This window comes from Crinia signifera, chromosome 1, assembly GCF_055691185.1.
Source record: "Crinia signifera chromosome 1, ASM5569118v1, whole genome shotgun sequence".
In the NCBI taxonomy this organism is placed as follows: domain Eukaryota; kingdom Metazoa; phylum Chordata; class Amphibia; order Anura; family Myobatrachidae; genus Crinia; species Crinia signifera.
Window position 1 is genome coordinate 334,496,934 of NC_139217.1, and position 23,258 is coordinate 334,520,191.

The 23,258-nt window shown below is 44.3% G+C and overlaps 1 protein-coding gene across 1 annotated transcript in view; it reads left to right on the forward strand.

Moving 5' to 3' along the window:
• The window catches only part of P2RX2 (purinergic receptor P2X 2), a 43,024-nt gene extending 27,313 nt beyond the window's left edge, over positions 1-15,711 (forward strand). Inside the window, exons 11-12 of the mRNA XM_083145305.1 lie at positions 12,749-12,826; positions 13,885-15,711. Of these exons, the coding sequence (XP_083001431.1) occupies positions 12,749-12,826; positions 13,885-14,085 (279 nt within the window). The 3' untranslated portion in view covers positions 14,086-15,711. The remainder of the gene's footprint in view (positions 1-12,748; positions 12,827-13,884) is intronic.
• The last annotated feature ends 7,547 nt before the right edge of the window (positions 15,712-23,258 follow it).

The window sequence follows — 23,258 nt, forward strand, 5'->3', positions numbered from 1 at the left end:
CACTGACTGCCTAAGGCCGCACCATTATAGCCACCGTGGCTGTGCCGGTACCTCTGGGCCTGCTGCACACCTATCCTGTGCCATGGGCCTGCCACCCGATTGCCTAGGCCTCAAGCCTGGAGGCCCTTCACCTAAGGCCCATGGGTCAGGAGGACCCGACTGACAATGGCCTTGAGCCTTAAAGGCCCGCCTGCTGTCCCCAGAGGCTGAGAGGGCCTGACCACGCTTCATGGGCCCTTACCTTGGTGGTCTAATGCTAAGACCAAAGGGCCAGGTGGGCCCAACTGTAAGTGGTCCCAGGCTGAGAAGGCCCTACTATTGTCCCCACAGGCCGAGAGGGCCTGAACAAGCTCCACGGGCCTAGTGCCCGAACCCTGGTGGTCTAGGCAGGATGCGGGGGGGGGGGTGGCCCACGGCCACCTACCTCTAGTTGGGCGAGCTCCCAGGGAGGGAGCTTCACTGGCCCTTTTGCTTCCCACTCCCAGGCATTTCCGGTCCGTTGCTTCTTCTTTCTTCTGCCGCTGGGCCGTCCCAGCCAGTGTCACTTTTTTCTCTGCCGCCGCGGATCTTCACTCTTGATCCTGACGTCCGCTGGTCCCATCCGCCGCTTCCGCCATCTTCTGGCTCCAGCGTCACCATGGCGATCCTCTTTGTTCTTCTCCCCGCCGCAGAACCTGGTGCTTCTGTCGCAGGCTGCAACCTTTGAATCCCCCACTGGTGTCTGACATCAGACGCCAGGTGCGGGATGGAGGGCAGTGTAGTGAGCACCCATTGGCTCGCCGCTGCTGCCTCCTATTGAATGCCCCTTCAGAAACGCAGTTTAAGTTGGGAGGGGGGGTGGTGATGGACCATTTTGTGGGTGCTATCCAGGCAATGCAGGTGTGTCTGGAACGGTTGGGGGGAGGGCCATGGCAGCTGAATGATATCACAAAATATGGCTCGCCTGCATCTGGCTTTGTAACCTGGAATCAGCCAGTACTGTGTGAGTGCTTTGCCACACTCGCACTTTATCAAAGTCACCACAAGTTTTGCCCTGTGCTGGGCAGACCCCTGCAGCCTGCCACCACGGGTTGTAGTTTAGCTAGTCCTCACTAAACTATGGCCCTTAATCAAGTTGATGAACATGTGCAGCCACTGTGTGCAAGCGGCCATGGCGAATAGATTATTCGCGGGTGCTCGCACACATAAGTGCGGGTGGGGGACGTGGGTTTGCAGGCCAGGGCATTCGCCCATGGGAAATGGGAACGCCCAGCGTTTCATGGGTGTTCCCATGAAAACACTGGGCGTTCTCATGGTAATTCCCCGATGACACAGGTGCGGAGGGCCGACAGCTGACATCAGCGGGTGTCAGTTGCCCGCCCAGTTCCCGTACAGGCACTCGCAGATGTAAGACACCAAAGACGTGTCTTAAGGGCCCCATACATCAGCAATTAATTGTGACAATTTTCAGATATGGAGATGATTGCCACAATTAATTTTAGATGTGTGGGCTCCCCCTTTTGGCAATCCCAATCAAAATCGCCAATTGATTGCTTAATCAGATTTTTAAACATGCTTAATAATCTGGTATTATCTGCGGATCTTTTTTATATGGGTGGGCATTCCTAATTCATCTTCTTCATCTATTTACATTATGAACAGCTGAAATGACAATCGATTGGGCAATTTCCAGATATGAAGATGCAATCTTTAGATGGAAAAATCTGCCGATCACTGAAATAAATCTGTAATGTGTGGGCAAAGTCAGATAGATTGTAAAATCCATTTATCTGGCCAAAAAATCCCTGTATCTGGAAATCCATAAATTGTGATTGCTGATGTATGGGGCCCATTAGAATTGTGAGCGCTTGAAAAATCCTTTGATTGTCTGCAACCATCAAATGATTTTTGTCCAAATGCAAGGCTGTGAATGGATGAATATGCAAATCATTCATTCGCATACCTGCAGGTAATAGCGCCGTGCGAGGGGGGGTGGGCAGCTGTGTGGCCAGGGATTGGTGGACTGGCGGACTGGCAAGCCTGCGAAATTCGCAGACTTAATTGTACACAGGGAGGAAAAAGATGACTCTCTGTTTTGGGGCACAACTTGTAAATTCTATTCTATTATATTCTTAAATAATGAATTGGGAACCTATACTCATCTCACAACTTGGGTCACATATTGTCTGGCCAGTAAGCTTAAGGTGTTAGGGGTGACCAACTACATATGGCTACTTAGCGTGTACAAGCTCCTCAATTCCTCATTCCAGCGTCTGTGTTACCCATCTGTGATCATCAAACCCGTCTCTGGACGCGCGTTTCGCCTGAGCTTGTTCAGCAGTCACTGCTGAACAAGCTCAGGCGAAACGCCGATATTTTAACAATTTTCACTATATGATTATAATTTTCTTTATATATACAAAAAAAACTTCTTTTGCACACTTTGTCACTATAAATAAATCACAGTCTGATTACCTCAATGCCTCATGGGAGATTATCCCATTATTGAGACCATTTCAGATCAAGGCTGTTACACTTACAAATTTTAGTACTAATCTTAGTACCCACTTTTTGTACCTTCTCACTTATATGCATAGAAAAATCTTAAAAAATAATCCCCGCATTAATATCACTCTCATGATGCAGGGACCCAAGTTGTGAGATGAGTATAGGTTCCCAATTCATTATTTAAGAATATAATAGAATAGAATTTACAAGTTGTGCCCCAAAAAAGAGAGTCATCTTTTTTCTCCCTGTGTACAATTGTAACTGTTTATGACTCGTGGGAGCACCACCAACTAAAGATACCGGTAGGACGTGGCAGGTCCTTTCATAACAAGCATGTTGGTTAACTTAATGTGGAACATATAAATAAGAGTCAGTGCTAGTCAAACCCCCCCTTGTTTTCTTGTTTGTGAAATTCGCAGACTTGCAAGTCAGCCTGAATAAGGGCCTATATACCACTCTGAATCAGGCCCCGAGTCAATTCTACTTTATTTGTAATTACACTTTTGTTTTAATTATCCCTTTTCTTCATAACGGTCTCTAATACATTATGTTTATATAAAAATACTTGCGTTTGGGAATAAGTTTTATTTTCCTACTTTACTACTCATTTGTCTAATCAATGTTTATATTTTCCTTATTGTAGGAACTTATATAACCTTCACTTGATAATACTGTAGTAATATTATGAAAGGCAAAGAACTCTCTTTTTGTTGGGACACTCTTTATTTTCAGTTTGATGTATCATATTATTTGGGTAAAATAAAAGATGAAACAGTAATGTATATGAGTGCTAGTTGTGGTACTTGTGAATTATCCAGGCTGCCGATTTTGTCCTTAAGTTTAGTTAATTTAAGGACACCCGACCGACGTGATGCCCGCGATTTAGCCCCAAATCGGGGGCATCGCGTCGGTCGTGGCCGTTATAAGGGGCCGCGACGCGATGCCCGCGATTTCCCATAGACAGTAATGTTAAAAGACACGATGGACCCGATTTCCCATAGACAGTAATGTTAAAAGACACGATGGACCCAATTTCCCATAGACAGTAATGTTAAAAGACGCGATGGACCCGATTTCCCATAGACAGCAATGTTAAAATAAAATGACAATGTGAAATTGTCCAATATGGGCATTTCACATTGGATATGTTTTAAAAAAAAATGTTTCATGGCCCCCCACCACCGTTAACGCCACCCCGCTATTGACGCCAACCCGAAGCGTGGCGAGCGCAGCGAGCCCGCGAGGGGCGGCGGTACGCGTCCTCCGACCTTTTCATACCCCTACTATCCACGTCGGCGTGGAGTTGGGAATAGAATAGTGTGGCAAGCGCAGCGAGCCACCGAGCCCGAAGCGTGGCGAGCGCAGCAAGCCCCGCGAGGGGACGCGGATACCTTCACAGGTATCCGCGTGCCCTTGCGGGCTTCACAGGTGTCCGCGTCCCCTCGCGGGGCTCGCTGCGCTCGCCACGCTTCGGGCTTGGTGGCTCGCTGCGCTCGCCACACTATTCTATTCTCAACTCCACGCCGACGTGGATAGTAGGGGTATGAAAAGGTCGGAGGACGCGTACTGCCGCCCCTCGCGGGCTCGCTGCGCTCGCCACGCTTCGGGTTGGCGTCAATAGCGGGGTGACGTTAACGGTGGTGGGGGGGCCATGAAACATTTTTTTTTAAAACATATCCAATGTGAAATGCCCATATTGGCCAATTTCACATTGTCATTTTATTTTAACATTGCTGTCTATGGGAAATCGGGTCCATCGCGTCTTTTAACATTACTGTCTATGGGAAATCGGGTCGGAAATCGGGTCCATTGCGTCTTTTAACATTACTGTCTATGGGAAATCGGGTCGGAAATCGGGTCCATCGTGTCTTTTAACATTACTGTCTATGGGAAATCGCGGGCATCGTACCCTAGTTGTTGTACAACAATATCCAATAAATCTCAAAGTTGGACAATGCGTCCTCAGTATAGTAAGATAAGACAAATGGCGGTTAATTGAAACCATAATTTGTCATATACAGTACTAAGTAAATCCCCCAGATCAATCATTATACTTGAAGTGAAGCTAAGACATAACTTTTAATAAAGTACATTCAATTCAGAGAAAACACACACACAAGACATGCAGACAAACAGTAGCACTTAATTGTTACAAATCAGAGAGCTATCCAATAAGGCCCCTCTCAGTATATGGGGGTCAGATGTATGATAAGATTATCAAGATGTCTCTGATGGTTATTGTGTCAAACAATATATTGGCCACAATGCAATTGTGATTGATAAAGTCACAATGTCTGTAATTAGTATCACACTGTTTTTGTAGGTTACAATTTATTCAGCTATTATATGAACAATTAGAAATGTCCATGCAATTTTGAGTCATGATATACATCACATCTCTGCATAAAAAACGTTTACAATGGCTTTGTTGTCTCTCCTAGAGTAAAGCTCCTACTAATTGCTTTGTTAGATAAGAAATTAATATATCTATTAACGCGATATCAATAAATTATAGGCAAAGTAAACGGCAAGAATACCAGAGAATGTAATAATATTGCGGTACCAAAAAACATCCAAGCAATTGAAATAAGATGCTGATAATTGGCTAGTAAGAACAAACATCTTGTCAGTTCAAATACACTATACAATATTTAGAAACCATATACTAATATCATAGTGTCCGCACACATCCATTTAATGTTCCGCAACACACATATAATTATTAAGAGGAGATTAGAAACCAATATTGTTAGTCAGCAAGGAGGTTTTCTTATGTATAATATTGGACAAAATTGTCTTAATACAAAGGTAGATCTGCCCTTGAAATATAGGCAAATAGGAGAGGTGTGCAGTAGTAGTATAGTAGTCTCCCAAAATGGTCTCCCTAAGACCCCTACTGCTACAGCGGGCAGTAGTGACCTTACAATAGATTGACTGTTTATGAACTGACAAGATGTTTGGATAAGGCCCATCGAACACATGGGCCTTATCAATTTCAGTCAATTTGGATAATATTTATTAGCATAACTTTGTATTTGGTAGTACAGTAAATAAAAAGATATATAGTAAGATGAGGAAAAAGTTCAGTGAGGCGATTATATGAGAGTACTGTACATGACTCTAAATCTATTGTGTGATATATTAGTCTAAGATCCCCTTTGTAACATCCCTGAGGTAATGCAGGAGTGAGAGTATGTGTCATAGAAACATAGAATTTGACGGCAGATAAGAACCATTTGGCCCATCTAGTCTGCCTCTTTTTTTACCCTTCAGGTAATCTCAACCCTTTTTAATGCTTATATCTTTGTAAGGATATTCATATGCCTATCCCAAGCATGTTTAAATTGTTCTACTGTCTTAGCCTCTACCACCTCTGATGGGAGGCTATTCCACTTATCCACTACCCTTTCTGTGAAGTAATTTTTTCTAACATTTCCCCTGAACCTACCTCCCTCTAGTTTCAGTGCATGTCCTCGTGTTTTATTACTTCCTTGGTACTTATGTAGTATCTGGGCTGCCGATTTCTAAATCGGGTCGGATCGGGCACATCGCATCGCATCGCATGCGACCATCGATGCGATGCGATGCGATGCGATGACCCGATTTTTCCATAGGAATCAATGTTAAAATGGACTGAGTCCATTTTAACATGGAATTCAATGGGAAAAAGGGGTCCTTTTCATACCCCTACTATCCAAGTGGGCATGGAGTTAGATATAAACCTGTGGCGAGCGTAGCGAGCCACCGAGCCCGAAGCGTGGCGAGCGTAGCGAGCCCCGCGAGGGGACACAGAATACCGGCCCCTCGTGGGGCTCGCTTCGCTCGCCACGCTTCGGGCTCGGTGGCTCGCTACGCTCGCCACAGGTTTATATCCAACTCCATGCCCACTTGGATAGTAGGGGTATGAAAAGGACCCCTTTTTCCCATTGAATTCCATGTTAAAATGGACTCAGTCCATTTTAACATTGATTCCTATGGAAAAATCGGGTCATCGCATCCGATGGTCGCATGCGATGCGATGCGATATCGCATCGCATCTGATTGTATGCCTTAACTTAAGGCATACAATCAAAAAATCGGCAGCCCAGATACTACATAAGTACCACTTCCTTTCCTTTGGAGAAAATTTCCCTCCTGTACTATGTTAAAACCCTTGATATATTTGAAGATTTCTATCATGTCCCCCCTTTCCCTTCTCTGCTCCAAACTATACATGTTAAGATCTTTTAGTCTTTCCAGGTAAGTTTTGTGATGTAGGCCATGCACCATTTTAGTTGCCCTTCTTTGTACACTCTCCAATGTATTTATATCCTTCTGAAGATATGGTCTCCAGAACTGGACACAGTATTCCAGATGAGGCCGTACCAATGACCTATAAAGTGGCATTATTACGTCTTTTTTTTCTGCTACTGATTCCTCTCCCTATGCAACCAAGCATCTGACTAGCCTTCCTCATTGCTTTGCTACATTGCTTTCCTGCCTTTAAGTCACTTGAAATAGTGACTCCTAGATCTCTTTCCTCCTCAGTAGTTTCCATTATAGTACCCTTGATCCTATATTGAGCCTTTGGGTTTTTGAGTCCCAAGTGCGTCATTTTGTATTTTTTAGCATTAAACTGTAGTTGCCATGCTCTTGACCAATTCTCAAGTTTACTTAGATCATCAGTCATTTGATTTACCCCTCCTGGTTTGTCTACTCTGTTGCATATCTTTGTGTCATCTGCAAAAAAGGCATACTTTCCCTTCAATACCATTTGCAATGTCACTAACAAAGATATTAAAGAGCACTGGTCCAAGTACAGATCCCTGGGGTACTCCACTGGTAACATGTCCCTCCATAGAATGCACTCCATTTACTACTGTCTGTTTCCTATCCTGCAACCAGTTTCTTATCCATTTAATTGTTTTATAATCCAATCCCACATGTTCAAGTTTATTAGCAGCCTGCCATGTGGGACAGTGTCAAATGCCTTACTAAAGTCTAGATAAGCCACATCTACAGCCCCCCTTCATCTAGAATTTTGGTCACGGAGTCAAAAAAGTCAATGAGACTTGTTTGGCATGATCTCCCTGCAGTAAAACCATGCTGTTTTGGATCCTGTAAGTTGTTTAATTTAAGATATTCCACTATTCTTTCTTTTAATAGTGTTTTCATTAATTTCCCTACTACTGATGTAAGGCTCACTGGTCTGTAGTTACTTGCTTCTTCTTTGCTTCTGTTTTTGTGCAGTGGAACTACATTTGCTCTTCTCCAGTCCTCTGGAACTGCACCTGTATCTAGTGACTGGTTGAATAAATCTGTTAATGGCGCTACCAACACATCTTTTCGTTCTTTTAGTATCCTTGGATGCACTCCGTCTGGCCCCATTGATTTATCCACTTTCAGTCTTGAAAGTTATGTTAGGACTTTCTCCCTAGTAAATGTACTTCCATCTACCTTATTTTTATGACTGTCCTTGCAACTTAACTGTGGTCCCTTCCCTTCTCCTTCTATAGTGAATACGGAGCAAAAGTAATTATTTAGATGATCTGCAATTGCCTTGTCTCCCTCCACCAAATTCTCAGTGTCTTCTACCGACTGAGCCATTTTCTCCTCATCTTGTGCCTTGGCACGCCTGATCACTTTCTTATACCCCTTTTACACCGCCGAAAAATCCGGGTCAGAGGCGGGTCAGACCCAGATCCTCGGAGGTGTAAATGGGGGGTATCCGTGTCCATTTACACGGGTCCTCTACCCAGGTCCTGACCTGGGTAGAACCCGGGTGGAACCCGTGTAAATGGCGGTGTAAATGGTCCCGCTGCGGGTCCAGGCACCCGCAGCGGGTCCACAGCGTGCAGCGCTGGGGAAGCTGTCCCCAGGTGCTGCGGGAGGAGGGGGGTCCCTGCGGCTACTGAGGGGAGATGGGGTACCTGTCAGCGGCTAGCCTGACACGGCGCTGCCACTGCTGTATCTCCCCCCGGCGGCCGGTCCATGCGGCGGATGGACAGTCAGTGTCGGCGGTCCCTCTGGCGCAGGGGAAATAGTACTATTTCCCCTGTGCCAGAGGGACCACCGACACTGACTGTCCATCCGCCGCAAGGACCGGCCGCCGGGGGGAGATACAGCAGCGGCAGCGCCGGCAATCATAGTGTCAGGCTGACAGGTACCCCCTCTCCCCTCAGCAGCCGCAGGGACCCCCCTCCTCCTCACAGCACCCGGGGACAGCTTCCCCCCTCTACCCCCACAGCACCCGGGGACAGCTTCCCCCCTCTACCCTCACAGCACCCGGGGACAGCTTCCCCCCTCTACCCCCACAGCACCCAGGGACAGCTTCCCCCCTCTACCCTCACAGCACCCGGGGACAGCTTCCCCCCTCTACCCCCACAGCACCCGGGGACAGCTTCCCCCCTCTACCCTCACAGCACCCGGGGACAGCTTCCCCCCTCTACCCCCTCCAAGCTATATAGATAGATCTATATAGATCTATATAGATCTATATATATAGATATATAGATCTATATATATAGAGCAAAAGAAGAGGGCACTCACCAATCGTTAAATGAAATTTGAAGAAAAAACGATTTATTTATGCTTACATGACAGGGATAACGTTTCGGTCTTACACAGACCTTTGTCAAAGCCAAGCAATATAGAGAGCAGGTCCTTCCACCATGAACACCCAATTCATACTGGCCACCAAAGCAGTATATATACCTGTTACACATCACATGGTACATTACACAGCCAAATGGTATCAAACTAACATTGTAACAAAACTATATGGCTACTAAGCATGTTGTATGGCAACCTGGCATAGCGTTATATCAATCAGGGTCTTTCACTATGAAAAAAGGGGATAAAGATGTTGAAAACAGGGTAAATAAAAAACAAACTCAGCGACAACCGGAAGTAGCGTGCGTTCCACGCTGTTGGAACGCACGCCAGATCCCGGAAATGCCCATTACAGTAATGTCTGCATGTCAGTGAACAAATTGTGTCACTACATCACAATCAGGTAGCGCAAACAGCGCCTTACTTGGCAGGTTAACATGGCAATAAGAGTAACTTACCATGTACAAAACGGGACACAAGGCTGAAAGAGGGGGTTAAATCCGTGTTCACCCTCGCGAAAACGGAAGTAGCGTGCGTTCCACGCTGTTGGAACGCACGTCAGATACCGGAAGTGCCGGTATCGCAATGTCAGCACATCAGTAATGACCTCCCAAAGCTGGAGGAAAAAAGGGGGCCGAATAATTCTAACATGTTAGGCAGCGCAAACGGCGCATAAGAAACTGTATACACAGTGTATATAGGCCTGCACTGTGTCATCCTATTATAGGCACAAATGAAAAAATATAAGTTCACTGACAACTCACTGCAGAAAAATTGACACTGGGCAATAAACTCAAATATTACTAAAGAGTTGATACACACATCCCACATCCCCATATAGATATATAGATCTATATATATAGATATATATAGATATATAGATATATCTATATATCTATATATCTATATATATAGATATATATATATATATCTATATATATATATATATATCTATATATATATCTATATATATATATCTATATATATATAGATATATATATAGATATCTATAGATATATATCTATAGATATCTATATATATATATATATATATATATCAACAAGGAAAGGCAGGGCTGACCCAGGTTCAGTGTAAATGGTGCAGACCCAGGTCCGACCCAGGTCGAAGTGCTGTGTAAATGCAGTATAAAGCAGGGTCAGACCCTGGAAACTCCAGCGTTCAAAGACCAGGGTCAGACCAGGGTTTTTGGTGTAAAAGGGGTATTAGCCTCTTTGCGTCTGGCAAGATACACTTCTTTGTCATTATTATTTTGAGTCTGCTTGTATGTCCTAAAGGCCATCTTTTTTGCTTTTACACTAGTTGATACCTCTTTAGTAAACCACGCTGGCTTCCTTTTCCTGGTACTTTTCTTAACCCTTTTGATACAAAGGTCCGTTGCCTTTAGTATTGCACTTTTTAATTTTTTCCACCTCTCCTGCACTCCTTTCAAGTTCCTCCAATCCGCTAATGAGTCGCTTAAACATCTCCACATTTTTGCAAAGTCAGCCTTCCTAAAATCCAACACCTTAGTTTTTGTGTGACTGGAGTTGGACCCTGCCTTGATACTAAACCATACTGCTTGATGATCACTGGATCCCAGGTTCTCACCCACATATATGTCTGATATCCTGTCACCATTTGTGAGTATTAAATCTAATATTGAGTCTTTGCGAGTAGGCTCCCTCACCAATTGCTTGAGAAATGCTCCATGTAGGGAATTTAGAAATGTGCTATTTGGGCATAGCTGTTATGCATCACTGGGAGAAATGTGGAAGTGTGAGCTGACATGTCCATCAGGGAACGAGACAGTCTCCACGCCATACAAGTACTGGTTATTAGCAGGTTACCCTCTATCTAGGACGGGAATTCGCTAGGTCTCATGTGTAGTAGGCTAACTAATAGAACTGTAGGACAAAATGCCTGCTCTAAATCAGTATTAGCGTAGTCTTGTGAATCTTGCAGCCAATCTATTGCATATTTATTTATTTATTTACAGTTTCTTATCTAGCGCAGCATATTCCGTTGCGCTTTACAATGGTAGACCATCGAATGATTTTTGTCCAAATGCAAGGCTCATGGGAGCACCTCCACAGGAGTAATAATAGAATTAATTAACTTAATTCTTTCAAAATTGTGGAACTTTAAATGTAATTAATATTGCTGCCTTGCTCCGTTTAAAACTTGTGCACTGGTCCGCTCCCCTTCTTCCCTTTTCCCAGCCTCATACTGTAGTAATATTGGGGGTTATTCTGGTTCGGGCGGTTGGGCCGTACGCGTACGTTCCGGGATTTTTTTTGATCTGCGCATGAGTACCTTTCACAATGCGCAGACGCGACAACTCCACAACGCTCACGGATGGGTCTTTCTGTGCGAAAAAACCTGTCCGCAAGAGTACGGTCATTGTGGGCGGCATAGGGGCGTGTTGAGGGGAGCGGCCGAAATAATGAGGGAAACTGGGCGTAAACATGGGCGTACACGGGGGTGTGCACAAAAATGTACGGTGCTACTACCGCTCGATCTGCGAAAGCACCGTGCATTTCGGACACAAAACAGGTGGCCGCCACCGCCACCTCCAGACCACCCCTACAGATAACGCATGAGAGCAGACGCCTGAGTCTGCTAATTAACGCTGATTACTACTCAAACACATACACCTGAATGTAATAAGCAATGCTGCAGTCTATTAAGTCCAAACCATTATTTCACTACCTACAAGCCACACACAGCACTCAAACACATTGGAAGCATATCTTTCTACACTTCTCTACATGTAAAGGTTGGTTTCATTTAAGGTAAGATTCTATTTAAGACCTGCTTATATATGCCAAAGTAGTTATTTTGTAACCATTTATACACATTCAGTAAGTGTTTTCATTTACTTTAAACAGCAGCACACACAATCTACACAAGTCGACATGTGTCAACCTTTTCACTCTTATACAAACATAGTTTTTTTTAATTATGATAAAAATACATAAACCACATCTAACAGCTACAAGGATGTTTCAGCAATGTTTTAAGGCCATGGCTTATTAGGCTGTTCATTAAGGTAGACAATTGAGGTAATAGAAAACAATAATTGATGAACAATTAGAATAATTCATTTAATTGGCTTAATCATAGTTGAAAGGCTAGATTAGCAGGGCCATATATGTGAAGGGTATGCCAGCGTGCACGGACGTACGCTCACTCTCACGATCGGTGACATAGGCTGAGTTTTCCATTGAAAACAGGCGAGACCCGTCCGTGCAAGGTGGCGAACGCTCAGATAGCCGTAAGATGTCAGTGTGAAAACGGACGAGAGCCGTCCGTATACGGTGGCGTACGCTCTGCTGTACGCCAGTTGTCGGTGTCTAGGAGGAGATCCGTCCGTGTACTGTGGCGTACGCTCAATTGTATGCCACTCCCCTTTGTCGGTGTTTGTGACCGTCCGTATGCGGATGTTTTGTGAGTGGCTCAACGTCCGCGTACGGGAAATGTACGGTGATACGGAACGTACGCACGTTTGGCCGACCGAACCAGAATAAGGTCCATTGTCTCACCGTAAAATAAGTTACATCTGTGTTATTTTATGTTGTGTATTAGGTATCTGATACATGTCTTTATTATTACTACTGTATCACTCCAATTGAGTCTGCATAGTCATCCATATTGTTTTACATTGCATTAGGGTTCTGTATTCTGTGACTGGATACTGCTGACGTTCATGAACAAAGATCATATATACAGCATCCGGAAATACGATAAGGTAAGGAGATGGATGCTTATTATAGCAATAAAAACTATTTTCTAGTCTAGTCTTGTTTGTTTATAGTGTTCAAATGTTCCTAATATTGTATATCTCTCTTCTAACTAATCTAAATGTTAGTTTTTTTTTTATTATTTTGCTTATTTATCTATGTGGATTTATATTTAATGTGAAATAGGCCTAATTCACATTAGCCGGTATTGACAGGAATGGCAAACTCCCGGATGGCATTTTGCCATGTTGGGATTGTCAGTAAATACTAGAGCTGATAGGGTCCTTTCAAACAGCCCATCCGCCTAGTAGCAGCCAGATCCATCCAATGTCATTCCCGGCACAGCCAATAAGCCATCCAGGTGTTTGGCAATCTGGTCAATACCAACCATGGCCCTCAAGGCACATCAACAGTGCAGGTTTTAGTAATTTCCAGTCTTCAGCACAGATGGTTAAATCAAAATAACTCAGGTACTAATTAAGTCACCTGTGCACAAGTCTGGATATCAATAAAACCTGCACTGAGTGTGCCTTGAGGACCGTGTATGGGAATGCCTGGGCTAGTGTGAAATAAGCCTAATGCTGTGTACACACGGGGGCGATAGGGGCTGAAATCGCTGGGAATATGGTCGCTGAGTGACCATATTGCCAGTGATTGGAGTGTGCACCAGCGATAAATCGCCGGGTGCGCTCTCCCGTTTTCAGCCCCTGAATGGTCGCTGGTCGGAGGAGCATGCTCCTCCGACCAACGACATCCTCTGCCTCTTCACCCAGCAGTGTTTAAATTTTCATCTGCGACCATCTCTGGTCGCAGATGAAAACGGGACACGTGGCAGTATGATTGCTGAGCAATATATTGCTAGCGATCATATTGCCCCGTGTGTACGCACCTTAACTGACTTTCTGATTGTGTAGGCGGAGAAGGCCGGCTCCTGGGGGCCGGGAGTGACACATGATTTGTAAGAGCCTCCTGGCTGTTACTTCCAGGAGAGTAGGCAATTATGGTGTTTAGCATTAACTTTATGTTACAAATATTACCCTGGTCACAACTCTTCAATCTGTTGAAGGTCTGGAAATTGGAGGACACAAATACGGCAACAGCTACCACAGCCAGCTCCCCACAAGACTCTCCCGCAACCTCAGAATCTCTCTGCACCACACATGATCCTCCATACAAAGACTGTACTCTGAGAGCAAAGAGCCTGACACCAGAAGCAGGACAGCAGCAGGAATGGAGCGAGAATACAGAGCCCCCACCGGGAAGCTGACACCACACTGACTGCAGCCTCTCCTCCCTCTAGGAATGAAGGCATACTACTGTACATAGGAGACTTTTACATGAGACTCAGGAAAACACATAAAAAGTGGAAAGCGCTTTCTGTTACATCAGATGGGAGAAGAGGACTCTAAAGTCAGTGGAGGATCAGAAAGTGTTACTATCGACAAGAATAAGGTCGATGTTCTAGGGCTGGAAATAAGAGCTACAATAATGCCAATAAGTATGGTATCTGGAATGGATTCTGGGAGATTGAAGTAACAGATTCTAGATGATTGAAATGAAGGTTCAGGAAGGAAGAACCTGATGATACTGTACTCTACAGTGGACAACCAGCGTTACTGTACGTGATGAGCACCTTAGCTCTACCCTTTCCTAGTGTATGGATTATCTGCAACCTTCTGTTCTGACTCCACAGTTACTGGTTTAAGTTATTCTCCATTATTCTGTTTTACTTCCTGTCTGCAGTTCTCCACAGTAGTGCGAGAGGCACTGATTGTAGAAAGAGACAATTGTTGATGCTACTGTATATGCCATTAGGAAGACTGTGTTAAGTTATGGATTTTGAATGCATTTGTATCCAAGTTCGCACAGGTATAATGTGGTAACTACAATAACTGCAATTGCTTGTTTATACAATGGAACACCTTCCCTGTCCTGCTTCTCCAGGTGCATACAAGTCAAGGGTGTAACTACCATAGGTGCAAGGGGTGCAGCTGCTATGGGGCTCAGAGGTGAAGGGGGCCCATCACTACTGACTAAGTGATATGTTTTACATACATTTATTACTAAATAGGGGGCCCTTATAAACTTTTGCAATGGGGCCTACAAATATCTAGGTACGCCTCTGATACAAGTGTCAGGTATATATGTGTGTGGCCTGTTTTCTGTGAACTAGCAGACACTTGTTTAAATCCAACTCGGCATCAGCCCCCTCAGAAGAGACTCAATGGCGTATTACTGCTCATCAACATTCAAATTTAATGCTTGTAATTCCCGGTCCATCTCTAAACTTGATTTCTCGCTGATGTTTTCATTTGTTTAATAACCCAGAGCTCTGAATTTAATTCTCATTAGTGGCTTTATTCCATTCCTCATGTCACAGTCAGCCGGCTTCACTTCCTATTTTATCATCTCCATTCTTCCATCTACTCTTATTGGCTCCCTTCCGCTTCTTTTGTGATGTGAGTACTGTACTAGACTGTCTCTGGGGAAGATGAGCAGTGGAGTGATAAGTAACAATCTCTCTGAGAAGATAACAAGATTTCACAGTAATTATTATAAAGATCAGGACTTGTGGTCATAGATTTAGCTCAATTACTTTCTCATCCACTTACTGCTCATGCTCCTTCCTTTCATCTTGTCTCATCTTACATGGGAAATTATAGCCTTCTATGTAAGGGTGCCTCGCAGAAATATTATCTGGGGACCTAGTAAATGCTGAGAATTGTCCATAAATCAATGATTCAGTTCCTTGTGGTATTAGAGTGCCCGTAATGAACATTCAAGCACAAGTAATAACTTCTACACATAACAATACCAATGTTTGCTTTCTGTTTTCTAGGATTCCATCTGACATTTTGGGTAAGAGATTCAGAAAGTGAGACATTTGGTAAGAAATCTCCAGTTTTTTTAAAGCGGTAATCATTTACATGGCAAAACCAGTTTGATTTTGCAGAGTAAATGATTGCCGCTTTAAAAAAACTGGAGATTTTCTGAATATCTCATCCTATTAAATATCACGATTTAAATTATAAGAATGTAATAGGAAGCAGGCGCATGTGCACATGGCTTCAGGAACACTGTATGAGGACACATCTGTACACTGCTTCTCACATGAATACGGTACATATATAATACATCCACTTGCCTCTCGCATACTTACACTGCTGCTCTCATTCATACATGCATACACTGCCACTCCCATTCATACATACATATACTGCCGCTCTCATTCATACATACATACACTGCCACTCCCATTCATACATACATACACTGCCACTCCCATTCATACATACGTACACTGCCACTCCCATTCATACATACATACATATACTGCCGCTCTCATTCATATATACATACACTGCCGCTCTCATTCATACATACATGTATTGCTGCTCCCATTTATACATCATACCTCCCAACTGTCACGATTCCGTCGGGACAGTCCCGATTTTCGGGTCCTGTCCCGACGTCCCACCCGCGGCAGGCATTGTCCCGCTGCGGGGGGTGACAGTTGGGAGACCCCCCCAATCTAGTAGAATAGACGCTGTGCGCATGCGCACAGCGTCTATTCTCGTATAAAAATGAGGTCGCGGCTAATTAGCATAAGCCGCGCCCTCATTTGCATACGCCCCGCCCCCTTTTCGGGCGCTCGCGCGGCTTCGCCGCGCGAGTGTCCCTATTTCCTCCAGCCAGATGTTGGGAGGTATGGTACATACATATACTGCCGCTCTCATTCATACATACATACACTGCCACTCCCAATCATACATACATATATTGCTGCTCCCATTCATACATACATGCACTGCCACTTTTATTCATGAATACCTGCACTGCCCCTCTCATTCACGCATATATATGCATTGACGCACCCATTCATACATATTCGGACTGACAATGGGAGACATTCGGACTCCCATTCATAAGTACATTCATGCACATACATACATGCACTTATGCTCATTCATACATGCTAAAAGGCACTGCCACTCTAATTCCCACATACAGGCACTGCCGCTCTCATGCACACATGCATTGCGGCTCTCATTCATACATGCATACATGCACTGACGCTCCCATTAGTACATACTACATGCACTGCCGCTCTCATAGATACATGCCCGCCAGCTCCCATTCATACATAAATGCACTGCCACCTCCATTCATGGTGCCATTGGTGTGGGCTGCTGCTGCTACTTCTGGCTCATGGAGCCTCTGGTTTGCACATAGTCACAGCTGCTGGCGGGGAGGGGGAACAACAGGGGACTGGTAATGAAGGCTTCCGGTTGGTGCCACTGGCTCGGCGCTGCTGCTGGCAGAGAGCAAGATCATGGTGAAGAGAGTTGCTTGTAGGCCCATTGATTGACAGAAAGCAGGCGTTTATGGGTGGTAACCAGATGTTTTCTGGAAGTGGTCAGCCTGTTTCTGTTGCAGCCACCAATTAAGTCCTGAGCTACGCACAGACTGCACACACAGGAAATATCATTTGATGGTGAGCACCTTGCATATGGATTTGTTGCTAATTGTCAGCATCATTTTTGCAAGCCTTGCACATCAATTCACAGGCTTGCAGGCAGGATTTCACTTTGGTTGGGCAATCGCAGGTCTCTGCAATTTAGCAGCCAGCAATCAGGTCTGAATTACCCCCTGCATAAACTGGGGGTAAACTTTAGAGAGATGAAGAGAAAGACGTAGACATGAGAGGGGCGTGTCCTAACTCAAATCCAAATTGCAGCGTTAAATCAAGCTGTTCAGCATTTGTGAGCTGCATGCAGAAGCAGCCAGTATTTACCCTTAAAAAATGTACTTGAACTTCTGATGTGTGTCCGTGTCTGTCATTCCAGAATGATCTGTATTTGTATGTATCTCAATGTGTGTTTATGTGTGCGTCTTTGGACTTTCCTATATTTGTCTTTATGCTGTTGTACTTCTTATTTCTATGCAAGTCTTTATTGTATTACATTGTTTCCATATGTGAATCTATAGGTTTGACTGCATAATGTATGTACTTAGTGTGTGTCTGTTGTAATTGGCTCAAATGTAAAAGCAAATGTGAATGATCCATACTAGATGGTGTAGAGTGGCCCCAAGCCCTATTCCTGCATTGGGGGCCCTTTACTGTGTCAACCTCTGTAGCTAACAGCCCCCCTTCTCTTGTTTAGCAGTGATCTTCTCCCTCATTTTATCAGTGAAGCCATCTTGAAATACTGTACATAATCAAGGCACAGCTTGCACTAAATAAAAATAAAAACATTGAATATCACATATGACCACCATTCAAACTGTATATTTATTGTAAATGTAGTTTGTTAACTATTCTAGGTCAGGATTCATGTATCATCATACCTCCCAACATCTGGGAAGGCGGCGGCGGGACGGTGCCGAATTTGGGGGAGTGGCCTGTTGGAAAAGGGGCATGGTCTATACTTGCGGCACTATTGCGAGGCTACGCCCTGTCTTTCGCCGCGGTGGGGGCATGCCCAGCAGCTCTGTAAGCTGCTGGCCAACCCCTTAGCCCCTCTGCCAGCGTCTATTCACGGACTACAGGGGGGGACTCCCAACTGCCCCCCCCCGCCGCGGGACACTGCCGGTGGCAGGAGGGACGCGGAATGTCCCAAAATATCAGGACGTTCCCGCGATAAGCGTGTGTATATTATGTGCATGTTGTTTTATACGTCCCAATACTTGGGGGGGATGTGTAGCTTACTGGTGGAACCATTACTTTATGTACATTGTGCTACAGCTCTAGCTTGACAGCCTAAAGCCAAAGTCTCATTCAAATGCCACAATTATTAGATCCTACATGCCAGTTGTATAACCTTTGTTGCATGCACATGGGCAATATGAACGGCGAGTCCCTGAGCACCCATACACGTGTGTTTAGCAGTATTACAAGGGGAGCTACATAAATATTAGCCTAGGGCACCTGGAACCCTTAAACAGACCATGGGGTTGAAGCTGAAAACAAATAGAGACTTGTGTATGCATACAAGACCCAGACGTCTAGGGACTGCTTCGGCTGCATCCCCTAGAAGCACATTACAGTTAGTACTCCCCATCACCCTCCTCTCTCCCCCATGTTTTCTAAGGAGTACTGTACATCAGTTGCAGCCACTAGAAGAATATAAAAGCTGGCAGCAAACCCCCTCTTTTCTCCTCCATGGTGGCAGATCTTACTGGGGGGGGGGGGGGGGGGCACACAGTGGAAGTCATCCACAGTGGAAGTCATCCAAGCTCAGCCTGGATACTGCCTGTACGGCTGTCAGCGCTTCTGTGTCAGGTGGCTTTATTTACCAAGCCACCTGATGCAGAGCAGTGACAGATAGTAGCCAGGCTGTGTATTATTGCCAAACACCACCAATATGTTTTGGATGGGGATTTGATGCAGTGTTTCCCATCAATACTAATTGGCATATATTAAATAGACACCCTTATGTTACAATAACCATTTACATACGGTCCTACCATACTAACTATGCCCAAACTCATACCGCACTTGGAAGCTAATAAAAGTGTTGAACCGGGCTAGTACTTGGATGGGAGACCTCCAGGGAATACCCATGTACCGTTTGATTCTTTCTCTGTGTGTTCACAGTACATATCGCTAACAGGGGTCTCATCGGAGTGCATAATTATTATTGTGGAAACTGCATTATAACATATATGCCCTTGACCTATGATTTAAGCTACCGCCACCTAACCGCTTATGCTACATAGTTACTGTATATCAGATGGTATGAATGAAGGTCTTTTTTGTCCATACCTATAATAAAAGTCTGGCTGACCCACCATTAACCATTGATTCAACAAGCAATTTATAAATATCACAACAGCTATATTCCAGGCAACCAAACATGCCGCTAGAAATGTTGGTGCCCAGGACTGACCTTTAGTCCGGGCCCCCAGCGGCACAGCCCCCCTGTACGCACGCACACGCCCGCCCTGACGTGCACCCCACCCCCATTACTTACCAGCATCCATCATCCAGCAGTGGCATCTCTGTCTCCCTCCATAACGGTCCGGAGTGCACACTGCTCAGTGCAGCGTGCAGAGCGCGGAGCCCCTCTGTGTCCTAGGCTTGGCGCTCTGCAGGCTGCACTGTGCATTGTGCATGCCTGGATGGGGTCTGCCGGGTTGGGGAGGCCCAGAGGCGGGGTGTGGGCGGAGCATGATCCGTGCCGCTGTGGGCAGCTGCCCGGGCCCCTCCAGAGGCCAGGGCCCGGGATAGCGGTACCCACAGCACCCCCTGTCAGCGGCCCTGCAGGCAACTGGGACAGTATAGGTATATTTGTTTTAATATTTATTTAATAAAAATTTTTTTTTTTGCTAAATTCAATTATTACATACTCACTCGGCAAGCGTGCTTTTTCTCTTCTTTATATACAAATTCTAATACTGATCTACATCTAAAAAAAAAAATAGAATAAACAAATAATAATAATAATAATAAAATCAGTCAACCTCGGCCTAAATTGATCTTTAGTAAATATACCCCATAGACAAAGTTCAAAGATGGCGTGAATCTAGGTGTAACCTTTGCACTAACAATACATTGCTGTTACTTAGGGGAAATGTAACTGAGTAGAGGGCACGTGTGCAGGCTCCCAGCAGACCCCTCCTCTTTTTTTTTTTGCCTTTTCATTCACACTATGGGAATACTATGACATGGTTTGACATCAAATAAGGATTTACAACCAAAATCCGAATAATGGATGCGTAAGTATAATTGGTTATACATTTTTTTCGTAGTGTGCTATTATAAGTGCATGTGTTTTAATATTGTTGCCTTTAGCACCAACATCTGTCTATTTACTTTCAAGAAAGTGTATCTCGCTTATAAAAACAAACAAAAACAAACCTAAAATGTAAAACTTGCTTACTAACACCTGTAGAAGCCAGCACAAAACAGAAAATGCATTATTTGCTTTGGTCAAACTATTTCCTCCAGCCACAAGGGGTTTCAATAATTTATGAAGCTTACTTATCCTCAGTAACATTTTCTTAAGTGCAGAACAGAGCCAAAGGGCCAAAGTGACATAATTAGCTTGGGTTGATGTAAGAATATAGAAAAAGTTTTAATTATAGAAATAAGATTTGTCTATAGAAGGGAATTCAATTCAATGTGAATTTGGTCTCGTAAGGTGAATTCACAGCAAATTACATTTGCAAATTAAATTCCAAACTCACATTTCAGACTTCAGTCCCGGGCCCCAAAATTACTAGTGGTGGCTCTGATATGCTATAATTCATAGCAATCAACTTTTTATATACAGATAGAGCCACTCTGTGTGTTGCCACCAGCTCGCCATATCGGACAAGCTGGCGGCAACTGGTGGATGGCGGAACTGGGACACGCGAGCATCTCACACGCTCACATGTCCCATTGCTGAGAATAGGGTGATCTTTGGCGCACTCCCTCCATTCTGGCATATGGCGCCTTCCGTCGGATGGCGGACGGCACAATCGGAGCCAAAGAGAGCTGCTTCATCTATATTAGACGTGATTGATGTACTAATATAAGCAAATGTATGTCTAATGTGTGACTAAATCATTGTTTTGTTACAATCCCCATATAGAACTGCAGTCTTTGTCACTATAGATGTCCTGCGCTTACCTGAAGCTCCCCGGTGCTAGGAAGTTACCTTCCTTTATGATTTCCCTGTTTTGTAATGTTCCATTTTGATGTCATTATTTCAGATTCTTTTTTTTTCTACTTCCATCCAGCAAGTCATTTTCTTCATTCCGCCTGGTCCTCTACGTTCTCTTCCTGATGACGAGCATCTCCTTATCTAATTATACTCCTGTTACATACAGTAGACACTTTGCAACATCCCAAATCTGCACTGATGGCTGCACAACAGTGATTAATGTGTGTATGTAATGGATCCAGGACATAGAAATAAGTCACAGACATTAGAAAACTGATCTTTGTTGTGTCGCTAGCTCTGTGTCATACAGTCTATGCTCCCTGCTATTCTGTTCCATAAATATATCAATACTAACTACCATAGCTGGAACACAAATTGCGATGAATACAAGTGTACTATATCTTTTTAAAAGAATGTACTAGATGTTAATCCATTTATTAAAAAAAAATAGATTTTATTAAATTTCGTTTTGGAGTTGAGTTAATGCCTGCAGGAAGTTTCTGAGGGAAAAAGACGCCTCCTGCTGGCATCTCAGATGGATCTGATGGCTGTGTCTGAAGAAGAAGGATTGGATTAATATTGTAAACTATGAGTAGGCCTAATGCTGGGTACACACCAAAACGATTTGGCCTCAATTCCCCCAATTTCAATACAATCTTGACTGATTGTATGTAAATTGGGCATGTTTTGGCATGATTCCGATCCGATGCGGGCCCCCCTGGTCGTTTGGTTGTTTTGCAGATCCTACCTGCTGCAGTCAGGATTTGAAAACAATCCCTTCAACTGGGTACAGATCGTGATCAGATCATATGTAGATCCTGAGCAGATCGTGTGCTCGCGATCATGATCGTTCTGGTGTGTACCCTACATAAGCTTAGGGAAAAAAGAGGAATAGACCTTGGCACAATCAATTAGCAGCTGTTCCAATGGGGGTGTGTTATTCCCTGACAGATAAGTGAAAAGACAAAAAGATAATATAGAACAGCTCTTGTGCTATATTGAAGTATGTAAATAATGACACGGCTAGGTATAACAATTGGTTTAATAATAAAAAAGCACAATATTAATAAAACCGATATAACTCGTCTGTTTGTATACTGCACCTACAATTATTGGTGGGGGACTGAAATTAACCACATGGAAGTCCGGTCTATTATCCAGCTAAAAGGGGCAGAGTCCAGGCAGATTTTGTATCTGTATTGGTCAAACTCTGTAGTATTTTGCAAGGGGATACAAGCTTGAGTTAGTGGAAGCCAATCCCTCGCCGAGTTGGTAAACGGTACCTGGAAGCTTTCCTTGGTGTATGCCGGTCCGGAATTGTGGGTGATTCAGTCCTTAGTGTGCAGATAGAGAATTTGGGTGGAAATAGGCACAGAATAAAAGGCAGACCCAATGCTTTTCAACGTGGAAGTGCCCACGTCTTCATCAGGAGCTGCTCCTGATGAAGACGTAGGCAATTCCACGTTGAAACGCATGAAATGGCAAGCAGAAATGTGAGAGTGTCAGGGAGGGAGGGAGAAAGATTGGAGCAATAGAGAGTCTCAGGGAGACATAGAGGGAGAGAAAGCGTGTGAGGGGGAGAGAGAGTACGAGAAAGAGGGAAATAGAGTATGTCAGGGATAGCGAGAAAGATAGAGAGATTGTCAAAAATAGTGTCAGGGGAAGAGAATGAGCGAGTCGTTGGGGGAGAGAGTGTCAAAGAGAGAGAGAGAGAGACAGTGTCAGGGGGAAATAGAGAGATAGGGACAGAGAAACTGCCAGAGAGTTAGAAAATGTCAGGGAGAGAGAG